At 41.5% G+C, this 21,808-nt stretch overlaps 1 protein-coding gene and 1 long non-coding RNA gene across 4 annotated transcripts in view; one reads left to right on the forward strand and one right to left on the reverse strand.

The window, feature by feature from the left end:
• The window catches only part of CALCR (calcitonin receptor), a 175,946-nt gene that overhangs the window by 15,128 nt on the left and 139,010 nt on the right, over window positions 1-21,808 (reverse strand). For all 3 annotated transcript variants that reach the window (XM_064506080.1, XM_026098786.2, XM_026098785.2), the window contains 4 exons: window positions 17,284-17,437; window positions 12,258-12,318; window positions 12,088-12,154; window positions 9,362-9,580 (listed from right to left, as the gene is read on the reverse strand). In XM_064506080.1, coding sequence (XP_064362150.1) covers window positions 9,362-9,580; window positions 12,088-12,154; window positions 12,258-12,318; window positions 17,284-17,437 — 501 coding nt within the window. The remainder of the gene's footprint in view (window positions 1-9,361; window positions 9,581-12,087; window positions 12,155-12,257; window positions 12,319-17,283; window positions 17,438-21,808) is intronic.
• On the forward strand, window positions 593-20,276 carry LOC135327452 (uncharacterized). The gene is made up of 4 exons (XR_010387594.1): window positions 593-637; window positions 1,511-1,586; window positions 18,541-18,659; window positions 19,404-20,276. It is a non-coding gene; the product is annotated as an uncharacterized LOC135327452 (long non-coding RNA).

Below are 21,808 nucleotides of genomic sequence, written 5' to 3' on the forward strand. Positions count from 1 at the left end.
TGTTAGGATAAGAGAACTTGCTTTGGGTGCCATGGGATGGATGGGGTGGATGTGAAAAGAAGTAAGAGTAATGGGAAAAGGAAAAAAGTCATAGCTGAGAAGAGAGATGTAAAAGAAAAAATGAAAAAGAGAGACTGCAGATAATAGCTTGGTCCTAAACTGCTTAAAATTAATTTAAATAGTGCAACAGTAGTTCAGATAACATTTCACCACATCTACAAGATTAAACAGGGCCAAGCCAGGAACATGAGGTCAGGAAGTAGAAAGTACAAAATTAATACGACAGAAAATTCTCATACATAGAGCCTGTCATTCAGAGTCATGTAATTAAACTTGCTCATGTTCTCAGTAATACTAGCTCTTATTAAAATAGCATTACATAACAACCCTAGGAGCCAAATGCATTCATTTAAAATTGCTTAAAGTGTTTATGATAAACTAAACTTACGGCAGTTTGTGAAAGTGAGGGAAAAACTGCAATACAGTAGCTTGCATTTCCAAGGGCTGCTCTGAAGAGTGTTACAGCTGTAGCTTTTTTATAAATCCTCATTTAACTGATTATAAGTCAAATTGTAACTAACACTTTGTAAAACAGGTCTTGGACTCTCAAGTGTATATTATCGACCACAAACTTATGGTAAGTGATAATTCTTTTCTACCAAATACTAGGGACACACAGAGGCTGGTTTGAAGATGTGCTAACCACCTGAATGTGGGCAATTACTTTACTCCAATAAATTTGCTTTTATGACAATGGGAAATTTGACATGATTTAAAATATGAATATGAAAAAGCTTGTCTGAGGAGGAGGAGGAAGGATGGACAGGGTGAGAAAAAGAAAGCTTCTTCTCATATTTTTGGAATAAAACATGAATATTCTCAGAAATCTCAAATCCCATTTCACAATACGCAATAATTCATCAACAAGTCCTGGTCTGAGAAACACCACCAAGTTCTGCAAAACCTTATGCCTCTAAATCAGGACTTTGGCAGATCATAGACACCTAAATCTGAATTTATGCAAGGGAAGTAAATATTGCACATCACTGTGGCCTATATCAAATATTCTTTACCACTGTGTGCTGCATTAATTTGTGCAGAGCCTTGCAAAACATCTGCTGTTCAACTGTGTGGTACCCAGTCACATAAGGGGTTTCACAATTGCTGAATTTTAAGTGTTTATAATGACAACAGTCAGCCACGGTGGTAAATGAGATGGACCTTGAACTCCTCTGGAATTAGAGACTGCCAATGGGTGTCCACACGAGGCAGGACAGATATAAAAGACACTAGACAGAGAGAAAGAAGCAGAGGAACTTTTTTAAAGTCTATTCTTTAATTGGAGAGTTTAGCTAGAATTTGGGAACTGGAGTTCACATTTAGGCAGAAATTGAATCTGAACAGCAGAGGTTCCTCTATGGTATTTGCAGTCCTCTGTTACATCCTACAGTTGCTCTACTTCTTTTCTTTTGTTGCAGTGGGTAGTTCCCTTAAGGAGTGTTTTTTCCAGGTGTCTTCTGATAACAATGCTGAAGAGGAAGACATGGTGATGCCTCATCTCTCTTCTGCTGCACTTCTGATTTGGAGTAAGTTGAGAACAGATCGGGTTCCTCATTCTTTTGAGGCTGTGAATGTTGTATGTCTCTGCTGGCTGCAGGAATTATTTTCTCCATTTTGCCCCACATACATGTCCCTGCTGTTCTCCCAAGAGCCGTAGCCCCCTGGGATCTGCCATCTGAAATGATTTGTGATTGTTCCCTAACCTGTTTTACAGCGAGTCAGAAATCTGCGTAATAGCCACACATGATGCTGGAGGTCTCCAGCAGACTTCTCGCACAAGTGAATACAGCTGTATGTGAGCTTGAGCAAACAGGGGACAATGTACATGTCATCCTTTTTATTTCTTGCCTAGCTATCGTATTTCCAACATTAAATGCTACTCCACTATTTTGTCTTTTTTCTATTTCCTACATGGATAGGAAATGTCTCACAGTTTTAATCCTGATTCTTTCTCAGAACAAGTCTATTATTTCAACAGAATAAAATTCTTTATGTAGATGATGACTAGGACTCTGTTCATCTACAATTTGGAAACAGTTTTCCTCTTTTAAAGTTATATATTTATGTTTGCACTTTTTATATATTAACCCTCTATGTACGATGGACAAGCAGGAGACACTGTGAAGAAACTAGCTCAAAACCCAAGCATGTCCCCTGAAAGGCTCAAAAGATAAGAGGGGAAAACAGAGAGATGGAAAATCTGTGGTATAAAGTGTTATACATTGAATGTGCCCCCCTTGCAACCATGTAGAGAACAACAGGCCAACAGGGCATGCCCGCTGCTCCCTGACGAGTGCGGGGGCCAGCACTGTGTCCCTGGGACCCGGCGGCAGCAGACCACATCGCCGTGGGGCTCCCATTTCTGTGGCTCCGCAGGGGCAGCTCAGTGGCCTGACAGGAGGTACAACCTGGGCACAAAGTCCTTCTCCCTTTTGCCTCCTGGCAGGACTACAGTACAAGAAAAGACAAATTGAGAAAAAAGATTTATGAGGGCGCTTTCTGCCTTCCTATGTGCCCAGGGATCATGCAGCCAGTCCAGCTTTGTGGCAGGGACCTCTCATTTGCAGATGTCAAAGTATGCTCATTTTCGCTCTTCTTTTTGGGTATCACCTAAGCACTTGTTGCTCTTCCTTGGGTTGAACGAGTCTGAGGACCTGTGTTGAAATGAAAAGTGGCCAGAATAAAATTTATTTTCCTTCTTTGGGAAATTTCTTTCACTGTCATTTGCATTAATTTGGGCCAGTTGCCTTTGAAATTAAAATACTTTGTTTAGCAGGTCCCTACACCATGTTCTGCAACAAAATGCTTTATCCAAAGAGCTCACGATCAAGCACAAAACCCAGCTGAATGTTGGGGGAACCCTAAGGATGGTAACCATGCGGGGGATATGAACTAACCTTTTTTAGACTTTGATGAGGACTCAAAACAGATGGGAGTTGAACAAGGATGTGTTTGAACAATGAATAACCAATGTAGCATTTACCAGTTTACAGATAGCCGACTATGGGATCTGCCAGCCTTTTGTGGAAATGCAGAAATGATGTTCACACAACCAGTGAACACTTAGGATGAGATCAGGAGAATAAATGCAGCAAATATTTGTCAGACTAAAATAGCATATAAACTACTGGTGGTTTTTAATTAGAGCAAATAATAAAGTGGTTTTGCATCTTGCGTGAATTTTAGCTCATGTCTCAAGGCATCAGGATGGTTATCTTGATGGAGAGTTGCCATCTCACTGGGTTTTTGTAAAATATATGTATCACTACACAACGTGTAGCTCTGGCACTGCCAGATCCTTCATGCCTATTCATCTGTATGATGCCTTTGTCATAACATCCAACATGCTTTCAATCGCAGCCCAAAAATGTTGCTACATGAACAATTACTTCCATTTATATTTGTATTTCTATTTTTTTTCTTCTGCTTTATATGTAAAATTCTGCCCATAGTTCAGTACTGTGTGTACCTCCAGTTTTAAAGCTACAGAGCTACATCAGTAGCAGATATTAGCTTTGTCTTTTCTGAGCTAGAGGGCTGGAGATGCAGCTGATTTTACAAAATATCAAAACATGTGAGAGACTGAATGTGGATTAATTATTTCATGGCGGCCCACAGGTTAGTCTTCCTTTTTCCCTTCAGTTGCTGCTGTGTTTTGCACTGGGTGTTATCCTTGTTGAGGATGGGATCTCTAGGTCAATTATATCTCTCTGCCACTGTGTGGAGTTGTTAAACTGACCTGTGGTACACTGGCTGCTGACAGGAGGATAACAATGGCTGTGGGACTGAAGGCAGAGATGAGGAATACATTTACTTTGAGATTAAGGCCTTTAATGGCTGCTCCTGGAATTCTTTATTTTCTTTCTGGAACTTTGTGAAGACCAGATGAACATGGCTTTCTACTGAATCATGCCTTAGGGGCTGTCCAGAGTCTGCAGCTCTGAGAACTTCACGTACCTTATTGACCAGATAGTGTTTGTTTCCCTGCATTTAAATGCCAGTATTGGTCCGAGGACATTCTTTGCTTGACAGGTATTTGACAAGATGTGTGTCTTGAAAAGATGTTCCAATAATTTGCTCAGTTAAAAAAATTTTTTTTTTTATTTAAAAATTTAAGAACAATTAAAAAAAAAGGTTTCCCAATGCAGATACTGCAAATTTAGGTGGGTTTCTGATACCTCATTTGGGTTTCTTCTATCTCCTGTCTCCATTAAAGCAATAAAGATCCTATATATGCTTCTTTCTGTTATGACTGAGCACCCGTATGGCCTTAGTCTCTGCCGTAGTTATACACTGTGCTGCCCTATAGGCTTCAGTGGGATGCTGTATTCATGACTGATGGTAGAAGCTGAAGGCATAGATAATTGTACAGATGGCCATAACATAAAAATTCAGTTTCTGATTCTCTGTGTGGGAGACTGGAGAAGGCTTTGGTCCATTAAGAATAATTAACATTGCCAAGGTGCTGCTATGTCCAGAAAATGTGAAAAATTACCCAGTGAAGCACAGCCACAGGAACTTTTCAGCAAAGAAAGCACTTTGAAAAAAGCAATGCCGTGTTCCTGATCTTCTTCGTCCACAGCACTCTCATACAGCACAACCAAGGTAAATGATTGTGTAATAAAGCGTTCGATCATGCTAGGTTAAAAAAAATAAGCAAAGTGAAGAACATGTCTGTGCAGTTTGTATGGCTGCTGAAATGGCAAGATTGTCATGAGAGGGCTGAAGATGGCACTTCACCTGTTACAAAATGATGGAGACATCCCATCATCAAAAGCTCGTGCTTTTGCTTCTTCTCCCTCTCTCTGCTGGAGGTTTCATTACGGTCATTTTGTACACTAATTTTTCATAAAAAATGGCACTTTATAATATCCAGCTTTCAGAAAACATTTTCCCCCAATTTTTATTGACTCAAAATACTAGAAAGTTTTAAAATTATTAATAATTCAAAGAAAAAGAGAATAGGAAATGAAAGAAAGATTTATGTTGTCAAAAGCAGTCCTATGCCCTTAACTTTGCACAGCAGGAGAAAAAGTTTCTGTCTGATTTGGCATCAAGGAGGATATTTATTCACCTTTAAATGAAGAAACAGATTCAATATAAAATGGATTGAAGTATCTCAATATTTTGAGAGGTTATCTTTAATTGGGCTAATTTTTTTCTGCATAAAGCTGCACAAGGACTATCAGCTGGAGTTAAATGTTAATGTTTAATGTCAAACTTTGAGGCAGGGTAGATATATACATGTCTCAAACCCATGCCTATAAAAGACAAAATAACTTTTATACAAATCAGGCTCTCGTGAGCTGGATCTTCCTGTTCAGCAGGGCAGGTGCTGCAGTCCTGAGGGTATTTCTTGGAGACTGCTGAGTGACACAGGATTCATATTATTTCAGGAGAAAGAGAACTTTGATCATGCTCCATTTAATAGAAAATATATTTTATTTGCCAAGGACGACAAGGCCCATATGCTGAATAGCACTGTTATGTCTTTTTAGGGGCAGACTTGCACATTTAGGATCCTAGTCAGCAAGGAATTGAGAATGTGAATAATTTTAATGCATGCATGTTGCTCTTGATTCAGAGGCTATTTCTCCACTGCACCAAGCAGACCTCCATGGCTGTATCTTCTCCGACATCGGAGGCCATCCCGTGCTGGGTGGTGACACTGTCCCCAAACCCAAATGCATTGTGCTGGAGAGCGAAGTCAGCGTGAGGGGAGATCTGGTGGAACGAGCTTGGGAGTGGGAGTCGGGGCCCCTTGGAGAGCATCTGGCTGGGTAGGGCTAGATGTGGGACTAATGTATATATCCTGCGGCTATTGCATTTCCCTAATCTTTCTTTCTTGTGAGACCTCTGTTATCGCTCAACATCAGAGATAGGGAAGGGGGATACCTGGATGTACTCGCCGGCGGCAGACCCTCTGACAGGAGCTCAGCTCCCTTTTATCTCTGCCTGCCTGGGATCCCCCAAACCAGACGCGGGTGCCAGGCCAGGGGGACCTGCAGCGTCCACCCCACAGGCCCAGGGCCTCTCAGGGGGGCTGCTGCGCTCTGCTCCGGAGGCGCGAGGTGCAGGCAAGCCCCTTGGGGATGTGAGGCATGAGGCATATTCGTGCTGCCCTCTCTCATCACAGAGACCCAGCAGGTTCCTCAATATCGTTATATTCTTATACACAGGAAACAGGGCTGCTGCTGCTTCATTCCTTCACAGAGGGCAACCTATTTGTACCATTTTGTTTTCACAGGGCAGCACAGTAGGACGTTTCAGGCTTTTAAGCGAATCTGATGGATATGTAGTTGTGTGAGAGGTGTGCAAGGAGACAGTGCATCCCATGCTGTAATGTTTTACACCCTGAGCAAAAGTGCATCTTTCATAAGCTTTCAGCATCATCTAATGGGCTTTTGAAAGTCAGGTCCTCTAGAGAAAATCTGCAAATCACTTGCTGTTCTGTAATGCAAATGTTTGCTTTGCGGTGCCCACTTTAGGCCCTCTGTCTGTTTAATTAGCTAGCTGCGTGTTCATCAATCCACTGAAAGCATCTCACTCTGTGCATAAGTTATTCCACTTAAGCATTGAAGTATCTTTCTTATGCCCGACGTAATCTTCATTTCAACACAGTCTGAGACTGAAGAACTCATCCTGGTGACAGTGAGGGGAGTTATAAATCTCTCCTTCTGCAGATTACACCAGGGGCTGCTGGGCAGGGTGGAAAAAGTATATGCATTCATATTGGGAGCTCAGAAGCCAGTCTTCAATTTTTATAACTTATTATAGATCCACTCTACAGATCTAGTAAGAGCAATCAGGTCTATGTGGAATAAACAACACAATCTGATCAAAGTGGGGCATTTGCGAATTGCTCATATAACCATATTTGGAAAAAACCCTTCTGCTTAAAATGGTGAGCATTGAGGGTAATATTGCAGAGAGGGCAGAACAATTCAAAACCAGACTGGCTTCTGCTATGCAAAATCGACTTTAACAGAGGAAGCTTGGCAGGTAACATCTCATTGCATTTTTTTTCAGCTGGGAGCACCACTCTCTAAAGGAAATACTATCACACAATTTCATCTGGGAACAAATTCTCTTTCATTCATTGTCTTCAATCATCTGATTATTACAATAGACTGCAGTGCTGGTTTGTGCCTTTCCTGTGTGCATGGAAGAGGTAGCTAATATGTCAAATCATTGTGGTCACTTAAAGCAGGGACGCACTGTTGAAAAAGTGCCTCTCTCTCTGTTCTAGAAAAGCTATAGAAAAAATCATTGTTTAACTAGTTCAGAGATGAATGGAGAATGTGTTACATTAAGCACATGAACAAATATCATAATTACACACATAATGGCTGCTTGTATATGACTGATATACCGCTGGATGCAGAGACTAACAGACTGTTGCTAGTTCATGGAGAGGCGGGCTGCACTGCAGGTTATGAGGGTGAAAGAGCTAGGGGAGGAATACAGCCATTACACATGCTAATACAGTATCTGCTAATTACATAATCACTCCTAGAAGAAAAGGAGCACCAGAGAAAGGATAATATAGCTGGCTATTTTAAATATGCATACAAGAAATGCTTGGGAAGGGAATAAGAAAGTTTATTTTAGAATATAATTAAAATTCTGCTTCAAGTAGAAAAGGGGGAGTCACTGTTAGTTACAGTTAGTGTGTTAACTGCATAGCTCTCATGAAAGACCAGTGTTTACATGCTGGTACGTAGCATGCTAAGATTACTTCCCTGGGGTTTTAAGAGCTCCTCTGTCGGGTCAGGAACTTGGTCTGCACTAGAGTAACACAGCTACATCTCTGTGTCACCGCTCTCACTGGGACAGCGCTGGGTGGTGCCATCGTGTCCACACTGGTGTCCCCAGCACTGATAGTGCTGCCAAAATGAACCATAAGGAACGGGCTGTTGCGCGTTTGGGGTCACTAAGGGGGACAGTTTGGGGACAGACTGCTGTTGCGATGCCTAGGACAAGAGTAGAAGGAGCCCACAGGAGATGAAACTTGGTTGCCTTAGATCCATCTCTCATCTAATCCCATCCCGTGTTACAGCCAAGTTGCATTATATTTTCCTTCCATTGCTCGTTCCCTTTTGGCCCCAGTCTGGCTACTTTCTCTTGCATAATGACCGTAACTAAGATTGCTAATTAACATTCTTTTCGTGGTTCTCTGACAACCTTGCAGGAATTGGAATTGCTTTTAGTGTAAAATGACTATTTTAACACTCTATCTTATCCTAACTTGCTCAAACTTTAAGCAACTTGACACCAGAAAAGCATGTTTGGACAAATTCCTTGAGAATAACCTTGAGATCCCTGAAGTGACAACACCGCGGTACAGGTAGCAATAGAAGAAACAGACTGTCGTTACTTTAAAAACTGTAAAATAAAGATGGCATAACGTGCAAAAATAGACAGGCCTCTTACTTCAATTATTCTATGCATGCAGTAGCATACATATCCGCATTTTGGGGGGGGCAAGGGGGATTTTTACTGCAGCAGAAAATATAACCTAAGATGACAGGATGAATAGCTTCCGTTAGAAGTATTTATCACTTAAGGAAAGAAGCACCACTGATTTTTTATAGTTGTTCACTTACTGCATTAAAACAATTTCTGCATTTATCTATCTATCTTCTGCGTAAAAGAAACTAACAAGTGGGTCACTGTGCCTGCATATGTTGTCCACTACTCAGAACTGCATCTGAAATCTGCCCTTCCTAGTAAATATTAGAATGGATATATTACAGCCAGTAAACCAGACAACCAAGCATTTAACATCATTTAGTGTTAAAAAAAGAGAGAAAACAAAACAGATCTATTGAATAATGCTGTATTTTCAAAGCATTTATAAAATCAAAATGTCAGTATTACATTTTAATTTAAACTGCCTAATGCTAGAATTTTAACTCTTAAATGAAGTTTCACTGTCTTCATTTTAATATTAACCTCATGGCAACAGTTTCAGTCAATTTGAACTCTGGCAAGAATAGTGCTTTGATCATTATTTAAAGTCTTCTCTAATCTCCGGTTTCTCTATTTAATTCAGAAATAGTGCAGTCTGATAATTTTTGCTGCATTTTTCATTGTTTCCTCTATCTTGTGATTGTTCTTTATGCAACAGTACTACTTTTACGGAGGAAGGTAAGCCAATAATGTAAAAGTGATTGGGAAAGAAACACAAAACCACAATCACACTCATTTTCATGGCAAAACAGTTGGCAACAGCATCGTTGGCTACATTAACCTAACACAAGTACCTCACCTAAGCCTAACTTGCTGTTATACAACATACCTGGTAATGCATTAATATATGCATGATGTAATCATATATTTCTCCGGCAAGTCGATTTTCTGGTCTCCAGGGAATAATAACAAACTGAATTCCTAGTAAGGGCACCAGGATTAAAGTGGCTCTGACAGCTTTCATATACATGTTGGACTCAGCACGATGTGTATCTCTTAGCTTTGTCACCAAAACTCGGACAATGTTAAGCAAAAAGAAAAAATTGACCTGCAAAAGCAAAGAACTTATTGGCAAAGCATTCAAGTTAAGCAGGCATTCAAAATAAAAATATAGAGCATATAAATGACAGTAAAGTATAACTTTCTGCCTTCATCAGAACTCATGATGGGCAGCTCCTTGATAGTCTGGCCTTGGAAAGTAATCTTGAATGTCTTAAGACAGTCGGTGTTAAGCAGCTCTACATGCATCCCCCAGGACCTGCCTGAGCGGGTGTGTCAGACAGGTTGGGCTCCCTTCTAGAAAGCACTGAGTATTTTGACACTGCTGTGGTCAAATTTAGGACTTCCAGGGCACAGTTCACCTCATGTCTATCCCAAAGTCTAATACAGTGCAGATGAATTGCCCCCAGGACTGACTGTCTCTCTCTCCTGACTCTGAAGGTGGCCTAGCTGTCTTGCTTCATTCTGCACCGAGGTCTATAGCCAGGTGAGACAAATCTCCCACTGTGTCCCCGGGCATATGGGACATATGTGGGCATATGCATTCTCCAAGGAACTTGCGCTGGCATACATAGCCCAATATTTCAAGTGCTCTTGAGAAAAATCTAGGCTTACTCTTACCTACCCCAGGCCACATAAAGCCCATGGTATTTCATAGGTTAAAGCTAAAATTGTTGGCTCAAGGCAGAAAGGCTGAACTTTTCAGAAAGTTTTTACTCTTTTGGTTGGGTATTCTGACTAGCTCAGCATCTTATTTCCTGAGTCATTTCTGGAAATTTGAGTTCAGTTGCAGATGCTCAGCATATGAAAACCTGCTCTTGACTCTGGCTTCACAGATAGATGTCCTTGCAGGATGTGCTGGGAGCCCGGGGCAAGAACCAGCTGGGTGGATGCATGACGAAAATGAGTCCGCAGGGTACCGGCTGGATATCATAGATATCATAGACTCCAGTGTACTCAGATTATTCTTTTCCACTCTGTTACAACAACATGTGCAGATACGCTTCTGAACTTTAAAGGACTCATTTCATATAGTGTTTTAAAATAAGTATTCTCTTATTGCATGTTACATATAGTTGTTTTAATAGCCCATATTCCATAAATACATGAGAAACTTTATCTGGGCCTTTCAGAACAATAAACCATGAATCATTAAGCTTTAATAAACCATTTCATAAATTCTTTGCCATTGAGAAATCTTTCAAAAGTTTTACATTCCTGCTCTACTTGAAAAAAAAGGAATAATAAATGACTTCTGAGGTCCCACTCAGCATTAAATCTAAAACTTGTTCTCCACCATCCTCTGAGTTCACTCACTCAGCTTAACCCTCACTTTTACAATTTCTTGAAATAATTACGAAAGGTGGAAAAAAGACCTTGCAAAGGTAAAAATCTTCAGCTCTTCTGAGTCACTGTCACTATGAGATTCTTGTAGCAAATCATATAGGTTATTCTGTAAAAATTGCCATCTTCACAAGAAAAATCTGACTGGAAATGGCATAAGCACAAGGCAGAAATTGTAAAGCCTTATTTTAAAAACAGTTAAAGATTGTTCTTTTTCCTTAAAATACAGACTTTTTTGTTTTCTTTGTGGCTAGGATGTACAAACTTGCAGCAGGGTGATAAAAATAAAGGTTGAACGGCCGCCCCTAGAAGCCAGATTGTCACAGCAGAAGCAATCCGCATTGAACCAATAAACCTATACTAAATGTAATTCTCAAAGAATGGCAGACTGAATATGGGGAGAGGTTTCTGCTTCTTGGTATTGCTGACATGCAAGGTTGCTTCTCAAGAAAGGGTAGAAAGATTTTCAGATTTTTCAGATACTCTTACATGGAGGGTTGTTTCTTTATTTAGAGATGTTTCAAGTGTTCATCCCCCTACTGTTTGATCTCCCAGGTAATTATTGCAGGTATATCCATGCAGATGTTTGCAAGCAAGTGGAAGCCAGAAAGCTGAAAGTGCATCTTGGATGACACTGAGATGAGCTTGGGGCTTGGGCTGAAGAAAAACCTTTCTGCACATTTCAAGGTCAGCTCCACTGCACTAAAGAGGGCACTGCTGGCATATAACATGCTGTAAATACACATTAGCAAATTGTCCTTTGTCCTGTGTTGCTGCTACTCAGGCACCTGAGTCCAGACTCTTTCCTGGCCTGGTTTAGCTCACTGCCTTTGGACCATACAGTGTAGAGACCAGCAGAAACAGTGCTGACCAACTGGCTTGCATTCACCCGCAATCTGTCATTCAATGCTGTGTGTTTGTCACAAATAAGTTACCATGGAGGAGAGTGACAGCTGTGATTTTCAAAAGCAGTTGGTGATTTTCTTTGCCGCAAGATGTCATTCCTTATTGGGAGGTTCCTTTACAGGGCTGATTTTTTAAAAGTTTTGATAACCTGTTCTCTTAACATGTATGTTCTTTGCAACAGAGAAAATCACCAGCCACTTTTCAGTTTCTACCAGAATACTTAAAATGCAGAAACTTCTATTCTATGCAGGTTACCAGCAATTCTAAAATAATTATTAAACTGTCGATAGAAAATAATATTCTTACCAATAAAGCTGCCATTACAGGTCCATGAACAATATAGAGCAAGTGAGTGTCAACACTCATCCAGCAGCTGGAGGGGAAATGCACCATTAAAAATATACCATTAATTCAAATGAATTGTGTTACACAGTTAAATAAAGCTAAGTTACTTAAAAAACTGGCATACTACTCACTTATCATTGAAGTATTTGGCTCTTGCAACGGCATGAATAGATGCTGGCACTAAAGGGAACCCTGAAACGATTAAAGGCATAATTAAGTCTTGGTATCTTTTCAGCATGAGTTTCATGTGGCAGACACACAAATAACCCCTCTTCTCTTTACAACGTATATATATGTGAAATCACAGCTTTCATGAAATAATGGTAATCCCATTTCACTCAAGGCCTTAGCATCACCTTGACTGTGCGATACAAGAGGGAATAACACTCAAGGCAGGCCAATGGGAAGAGCGAAGCACACAGGCAATGCTCTCACGGTGCTTCCCAAGTGGCTGCCGGATGCCCCTGGTCCGAGGCAGATTGTGCAAGAAGGGATGTGAGCAGGTGCATGGGAAGGAGGCAGGGAGCATTTGGTTCTCCATGGAGCATTCCCTCAGGAAACAACAGATACTTGTTAAAAACATGTAAATCACCATTGAGCAAGATGGAGGCAAATTAACTTGCACACCAGATCATGGAGCAATAACAGCAGAGCAAAGAGTTGCTCTTCCTGAGCCTATGGCAACAGAAAACATGTGGAGCCAGGCATTGCATGGGAATGGGATTTGGGATGTCTGCTCTCTGCGAGTTCTGCTGGTCCCCAGTGCCCGGGCAGGCAGGTGGCCCATCCACATGCACTGGTCCCAGCACTGGGGATCTGCGGGTTCTCTGCCACCACATCTCCTGCCCTGGTTGTGAGTCTCACCCAGCACGTGACGAGAGGTCCCTGTCCTGATGCAGGGCTGGAGGGAGCACTGGGTCAAAGGCTTGGGCATGCGCTGTCCTACACCACTTCCAGCATGGGAGATAATAGCGGCGTCTGGAGGAAAAGGCTGCAGCCCTTGAATAAACCAAACCCCCAAATGCTTGTCTGCAAGCCCTAGGGGCCTGGCCTCTCCGAACCTTGAATCACCTCTGCCATGCAGTTTTTCCACCCCGACATTAAGAGCAGCACTCAGCTCCACTCCTGCCCCTCTTCCTTCTGCTTGCTTGTATGTTGTCTCCCTTTTCAATAGGCTAGAAATCTGGAATAAAGGTGTCTGTCCTAAAATATACCAGTTTGTACAACCCTGTACATACCAAGAGCTGGCCAGCAGGCAGATGTTATACTGTCTAGTCTGCTCTTTGCAGAGTACTTTGTGGACACATTTAGTGTAACTGCTGTCTGTTCCCTATAAACCATGCATGCTTGATCTGAGCTGTGGATATTTTATAGCTATAAATGAAAATGTGTGAAACTGTCTGGATGATCCTGTGATTAGTCACAGAGGGAGGAATGTGGCTCCCTGTTTTCTTGGGTGTTGGCAATTTCATAAATACTTTTAGAAGAGATAGAGAACTCTTAGCCAAATTCTCAGGAATTCTTGCCTCAAAGCACAGGCCAGCTAATGCTAGAGCGAGAATAAGGCCAAAAAAGTATGTAAGTAGAGCACTGCTGTCTCCAGGTATCCTTACACAATAGCTTCTTACTCTGGTGCCAAAAGAAGTTCTTACTATAATTTACCTTGGTATGACAATGCAGCTGTGGGAGAGCACACAGATTGCCTTCTCCCTTGTATAGTGTTCGTTAAGCGAGTCCTTGGCTTCTGGTTGCAGAGTGCCTTATTAGGGTGATGATGCATGGCAGAAAAACAAAAAGCTCAGAGCAGAAAGAAAGGAGCTTCTTTGGGGGAGCTTATGGGACTGACAGCTTGAGAAAATCCTCTGATTTGGAAATGGAGCAAGTCCGAGACAGTTTTGTGAACAGACAACATAGATGGAAATGCAATTTTTAAGAGGCCATTCTGTAACAGCAAAATGTTTTCCTCTGAAAGCCCTAGCCTGTAGTATCGAAGTGGAGTGCTCCACATGATGAAGGCATTTTTTTTTCTTCTGTTAAATGCATTACCCTAGACTATTTGGCTCAACAGATTCACATGCATATCTTAAGAATGCGACGGAAAGTTTTCATTAGTCAGTTACAGGGCAAGAAGCTCATGACCGTCTAGTGCTGAAATTTCCAGCTGCAGACCAGTCTGTAAGGCTGGATGTTGATCTTCCCTTGCGAAGAGCCAAAAGGTGGCAGCAATGAGAAGCAGAGCAACAAGAAGGCCTGCTGGGTCTTGGTTGCCTCATGGGGCAAAACTCCCGGAAGAAGGCTGTGAAGAAGGGAGATGATGGTTCAGCTCCACCTTTTCAGAGCAGAGTGAGTTAGATGCAGCCAGGAGGAGAGGGACAATCTGTGTAATCCTTGGAGATAAAGCAGATGTTGCAGCCAATATGCCCTTTGAAGAGGCCGTGCACACCCTAAGGCACAACTTATATCACACCAGTTGTCCCACCTACACACTGGGGCGTGAGCCATGCAGAAAAGGTTTCACCCCAGCCATCATAGGAACAGGTAAGACATATCCCTTTAAGTCATGCCAGATCCTCTATGGCACAAACCGGCAATTATGCTTAATTTTCTTTTGAATCTAGAAGGCACTCTGTTTCCGCACTGTCCAAATAAAGAATTCCCTTTTGAATTATAGATGGATGAAGCTGCCTGAAGCAGCCAAACTGAACGGACTGTAACTGGATGCAAACATTTCATACTATTTTCTTGCCTCATATGAGGGTGATTTCTTAAGCCACAGAAACAGTAACGATTGGAAAAAGATATCCCCAGATGCATGTGCCAGGTGTCATCTGAATATATCAGGCTTGAAATACATCTGTTCATCTATGTCAAATCGTATTCAACTATTTGAATCTTTTGGGGAAGTGTTTGATATTTGCTTAGATTTTTATTTTTCTTATAAAGCTGTTTTTAAAATGTCCTTAGTGATTTTTTCTGAATAAAATAACCCAAGTATTCTTGCATAGGGGTTAGCCATAAAAGTGAATAATGATTATATTCATGTTGTATTGTACATTTATCTTGATCTTTTCAATAGTAATTCAGTGCACAGCCTGCTCTGGATGCTCTGAGTTGCCCTTTGGAGAAATGCATCTCTTTCCATTGATTAACATAGCCAGCTGCCTAAAGCTAGACCATGTGACTTCCACTTCTGAAATCAGTGGAATTACACTGATTTATGCTAACCGAAGGGACAGCCAGTCTTAGTTAGATCATATTGCTATTAACGATTTCTACCTCAGAAGGTGTTAATGACTACTTTTTTGTGGTAGGCATCCACAAAAGTGGATAAGCCATAAGGCTGCAGATGTCTTAGTTAAAGATTTGTGTCCATTTTTATTAACCTTTTCCCTGCCAAGATATTGTCATCCTCTTCCCACAGCTACTACTCTGTTTACTTTTGGGGCAGTGCTGCAGATACTGATCAGGATCTTATCAGACATCTTCGCTGAATTATCTACCATGATGCCAGTGCAGTCCTCAGCAATAATACAGCTACCTCATAAGCTTTCACTGAAGGCTAGCTGTACCAGTTGCATTAAATTGCACTGCCTAAATTGAATGTCGCCTGAAAGATACATGTTTATGACCATTTTTCACATGATAATTGGGTAGGGAATGCCACAAATTTAGGATGGCTTATACTACAAAACATGAAAATGGCAAAACTTTTACCTAGAGAGAAATATTTTAAATGACCCTTAAGGTAGGGCTTCCATTTCAAAAGCAGAGCCTGATCTCACTCTGTATATTCGAGTATTCTGAACTATGGAAACTGTGATATTGCACTTGCTCCAGAGAGGGCTCAGCTATTTAGATTGACAGAGGAATGCCAGAAACGTTAAGTCAGTTTGGGGTTCTTTAGTAAGGTTTTCCTCATTTAAGATCTCATGATACACTTTTAATTGAAGGAGCATGGCAAGTCCCTCTCTTCTCAGGAAAGATGCCGTTCTCATACAAAAAAATCAAGATGGCATTCTCATAAAAAAAGGAGCTAAGTTTCAGATGAACGCAAGTGAATGCCCCTGTGCAGTGCAGTGGGACAATGGATGAAGAGCCACCACTTGCTGCTTCGCTGCACCAGTAGGTTTTGAGATATTGGGATGGGCTCACCATGAACTGGAATGAGGCCAGAAATTCATGTCATGTTGCCAAACTGGAAAAAAGATACTGTTAGTAATGACTTAACGTCAAAACTGTTGTGGAGTGGATTTCCAATGGTGATTTAAATGTGAAAGGGTCTGCACCTCTCTGTAATATATCGGTTGTATTTACTTGGCCTTCTATTGGGCCAGATCATCCAAAGGTTAAATATCTGTTGTTACTACTACCTAAAGGCAAGGTCTCCCTTAGTGAAAAAAGTAGAGGCCTGCACATTTGGAAATGAAGGACCAGACTTACTCAAGGGCAGCATGCATGGGAGTATATATAGTTTGTATTCAGAGTGTGTGGGTTTGTAACTTCTCTCCAAGAATATCATTGAGATTTGCATAATTGACACCTGTGTGTTTCTCTGAAATGCTTTAGAGACCACTGTTATTAGACAAACTCAGCCCTTACAGCAGAGCCACAGCAGAGCAGAGCTACTCCTGCATAGGTAGCATGGTATCTTCTTTAAAATAGTATCTGCCAGAGCATATTTGATAGTTCAATTCAGCTCCAGAAGGGCTCTGGTTCCCCTTTGTATGTGCTGTGTTTTTTCATTCTGGGAGACATAGATACTGATTTTCCTCCTCTTCATTCCAGAATAAATATACTTTTATAGGTCCTGTGATGGATTAACATTTTTGCAAATAACATGACAAAAATAGAAAAGTTTTGTTAAGATGAAAGATGTTTTTGGTTAGAAATCTATTTCTCTCCTGAAGTTTTGCTTAACAAAACTTAAATATTTCTTTCAGCAAATCCCAAGATCCAGCAAATAACGGCTACTAACTCCTGTTGATTTTTATGAGTCTCCGGTCCCATCCAAATAAATGCAGTCAAGTCTAGGACTTAAGAGTTCAATCTGAGGCTATGATCTAGTAGTATAAATACAACATTTAGCAGTGTAAATGCTAGAAGAATTCAAACACTTGAAAGAAATGACCAAATTGCTATGAATTATAACATACGTACCCCAGCCCAAGAGGTAATACCAGTGCAAACGCTGCTCTTCAGCAAACACTGCCACCACAATTAAAGTGTGAAGATAAATGCCTTCGCAGAGCATCCAGAAGTAGTTGCAACCCAACATGTACTGGTGAAAGAACTGCAGCACTTTGCAGCTTACCTGTTAGACACATGAGATAATGTTATGCACTTGACCTGAATTTTTCATCTAAACAGGCAAAGACAAATGCTAATGCTAAGCTATAAGAAAATAAAGTGAAATAAAAATTCCCAACTCTTGCTGGGTTTGTTCAGCACATATCAGTGATGGGGATTTTAAACTTTATTAAGTGAGAAGAATTGAACAAACAAACCTCTCAAATAGTAAATACATACATATATAACAGCACTCCAGAAAGTACTATGCAAAAAAAATCCACTTCAAAAATTGGCAGTCTGATAGATTTTAGAACTGAAGCAAGGAACTTGTTCTGCAAGTACAAGAAAGGCTGCAGAAAGGAGACTTAGAGCTCCAGCCTGGATGTTTTTGTTTACTTTTAATCACAGTTTTCTAAGGTTTGCTCAGCTCCCCATATGAGTCAGTCATTCACTCTTTAAACTGCAGCCAGCTCCGAGCTTGCTGCTTAGCAAACAAGAGGTGCCATTGGCAGTGGAGATTTTTTTGGTAAGGTACCAGGAATACTGGCTTGGCCTCTTTGCAAGAAGACAGCTTTACTTTATTCTGTCCACATAGCAATAAGACACATGAAGATAAATGGGGTCAGTGAGGTAAAAATAGCCAGGCTGAGTCCAGCTTTGGTGCCACATTTTGAAAAGGCTCTTCTTGCCTTTGCAGTCGTTGTGCAAGATTTGAACCTCATTTGCCATCTTTGAAAACACCTGGGCTGCAGTGCACTTGGGTTACACCCAGGAGAGAGTAGCACTGCCCTCCAGGGATGGCCCTGCCCTGCTGGTCTGCTAAACATACACCCTGGGGCCATGACTGGCACACACTGACATTTCGTTTGGTCTCATTCTTGGGTTTCTTTCCCATGGAAACCAGGGGACATGGGATGGGGATGCCTGCTCCGACACAGAGTCGTGGTGAAGTTCACACGTGACAAAGTTCCTAGGTGAACCCAGGAAGGGGGAAGCGGTTCCTGCCTGCAGTGCAGATGAGCTCACAGAGATACACCTCGACAAGAGACTGTGGCTTTGACTTGCTGAGAAGTGGGCAGATTGCGGGGGAAAACGTGTCATGTATGTTACCTGCTTTTCTCCCAGAAAGCCAGCTGGTGTGGGACAACATCGCTTCTCCTCGGCCCATGTCCACCCATGTCCTGGGAGCAGGCAAGGCAGGCCCAGTGGCTCATTGATGGTACACTTTACAGCGTGGACTACAGGTACTGTACACGTGGGACTCCTGTCCCGCAGCACCTCAGACGGTCAGCATGAGGGAAGGCATTGCTGGGCCTGCCGAGGCCGCAGTCCTTGGGGGGGACCACATGCTCATCGGAAATCTGGTCACAGCAGTGATGATGGCATGACAGTTGTCATCTGTGGCCAGGGGAAAATACTCCTGCCCCTTCATTTCCTTGTTGACTACTTGGACTGTAAGAGATGTTTTTAGGACTTACTTCTCTCTTTGAAGGGACATTTCATCTGTTAAGCTAGGAAAGCACTGACCATCCTGAACCCGTGTGGAGGACCCAGGCTGCTACTCTGGACCTGAAAAACTTGTTTCACAGCCATTCAATGAACCATCTTTTTTGCTAATAACCCTTCCAAGCAGAATTGCCAGAAGCTGTGCATTTGCTTCTGTTTTGATATTTAAAGTGCAGCTTGGTGCTCATGAAAATTTAGGACTGATAAGATTAACATGAAAGACTGATTTTATCATTTTTCTTTTCCACTCACTATACAGGGCAGAACAGATGGTTACATTTTTTTTCCATAGTGTGTCTGAAAAGTATGCAGAAAAAAGGGTTGTATGTAAGTGGTCTGAAAAGATTTAAAAAAAAGAAAGAAAATGAATATTTGCTTCTTTTGTTGTTGACAAATGTGTTCATTAAGGCTCTTAAATCATCCTTGGGCTGTTTTTCACAGGTCTGGGTCAATATGGTTTTTGCTTTGTGTGCTCAATACAGGCTCCCAGCTGGTGGCCAGCCTTTCTCCATTCTCCTCTTATCGATCATCCATCCTCTCAAGAGCTGCCTTGACCAACAGATACACAGCGTTTCGCAAAGGCTGAACTTAATTCGGGTGGCACACTCTCTGACATAAGCCAGTTAATGCCAGTGTGTAAACAGCCAGTTAACTTTCTGAGTGAACACAGTAGTTTACTGGACAGGTTTGATAAAATCAGTCACATCTCAGGTTTGACCTGGGCCAGTCAAACACTCTCCTGTGAGGATTTCCTAGCAGAAGTCGCAGGTCGGGAAGTCAGTCCGAGGGCTCCAGCTATCATTTCCCCTGACAACTGCAGGCCATGACAGTGACAGTCTGAGAGGGTCGCTATTCCTGTGGGAACGACTTGGGGTGCCCACAGCTTGCACACGGGCTGATCCTACTTTCTTCAAGAGTTCGAGTAGCCTCAGCTTTACATGCAGCTACGTGGGCTTTGGAAACAGCGCTCCATTGCAGCCCCGACAATCCGAGGTGGGCAGAGCTGCACTGGTGAATTCTGCAACAAAATCTACAACATATTCTCCAATTCTTCATTTTAACTTAACGCTTTCACTGTTTCATATTTCCCAGGTGAAAAGGAGATGAATATGGAATATTCTTGCCTTTCTTTGCTAGCTGTTTGTGGTGTTCATCAATGCTCTGAGCAGAGATTTACTGAACATGTAATTCAAACAGAATGAGTCCTTACTGAAATTTTTATCTATAGCTCAAATATATACATGTACAGCATATTTCCTGAACACTAACTATCTTTGTTTCTTGAAGAACTGTGTATCTAAGACTTAATTTCCTCAATATTTCTTCCTTTCCTGTGCCTTCCATGTGAACTATCATTTGAGGCTTTTAAAATAAAATTATATATCTATCTTTCAAAGTAATGGCCATGCAGACTGTTCATGCCTGCTTTGAGGAATGCAATCACTTGCCACGCAGTAAGTTAAAGAACATCATGGACAAGGCATGAAGGATGGGTGTGATTAGTACTTGGATCCACATCACATTAATTTGAGAATGAATGTGAAAAAGTTAGCATGAATAGTTTAAGCACGACAATGCATCAAGACGAATTACGTTAAATTCATATTAATCAAAGTATAGTGAAAATCAATCCTTGCTTAGGATGAGCTAACAAATGTAGCATGCTTTCATTTGTGGCTAAGTGGTGCAGTGGAAATATTTTCCTACAATCAAAACAGCATGTTTTCCTTGGGTCAGAGTATGTAAAAGAAAAGAACCTGCTACCGCTGAACAAAATTAGCTTGCAAAAGTCCCAACCTGAAGCCATTCATAGTACAAACAAAACATGACAAACGTTGCAGCACGTCTCCGTGTACGTTATTCTGAGCTGGGAAAACTGCAAAAAAATAGTATTATGCAGTGTTTATTTTTACTGAAAGAAGTAAAATGAAACTGCAAGATGATACAGAAGCAAATCTTCCATTATTCCTACGCTTGATAATGGATTGATTGTAAACTTTGAGACAAAAAAAATATGTCTAGGGGTTTTGTCTTCTGTTGAAGTAAAATGCATTTTGCTGCCAGCTATTTAAGGCAGAGTCTCCGACCCTGTTGCATATTGTAGAATACGCGGCCCAGTCAAACCCAGGACTCAAAGTGTTATCACAAGATCGATAATATTACTTCTACTACTGCTACCACTATAACTCATATTATGAAAGAGAGTAAAATGTCCTTAGCCCTCAGTCTGCGGGTGTGCAGGCGACTTAAGCTTTAATTCATAATTCATAAGCAGGGAACTCTGATAGGAAATAGCCAGTCCTTTCCACCGCAGTTCAGTAACTGGTGTGTGTGTCTCCTAAACAGAGGAATAACAAAATGCTCCTTTCTTTAGAGAATGTGGAGACTGGCAGCACTGCGCTGCAGCAGTTGGTGGCTGTGTAGGAAAGGAAAGTCTATTATTAGGAATTATTAGGAAAACAATTATTAGGAAAACAACCAGAAAAGTCAAGCAACCACCTAAGAAAGGAGGTTTTTGGTGGCTCTAGGAAGAAGGCCAAGAACGAACCTTTTTTCAGCAATGCTGCCTGGAAAGAAACTTGGACCTGTGACCAAGGAGACTGCCGCTTACTATTTGTTCCTACTGCACTGCTGCGTCGCACAAATCTTGCTAGAATTCGTGCAATTCTTGGGAACACCTCAGCTGCGATACATAGTGAAAGTGCTTCAAAAGGATGCTGGAGCTTTTTCACAAAGAAGAAACAAAGTTTCCTTTTATAAGAAGGAGCTAGAACTGGTGCCTGTGACCCGTTGCAGGATTTATTGACGCATTACAAATACTGTTTAATGTTCCATCTCTGTCAAAGGAGTCTCAAAGGTTCATCTGCCAGTGCAGGACCCAGCAATT

Source organism: Dromaius novaehollandiae, chromosome 2 (genome assembly GCF_036370855.1).
Source record: "Dromaius novaehollandiae isolate bDroNov1 chromosome 2, bDroNov1.hap1, whole genome shotgun sequence".
NCBI lineage: Eukaryota > Metazoa > Chordata > Aves > Casuariiformes > Dromaiidae > Dromaius > Dromaius novaehollandiae.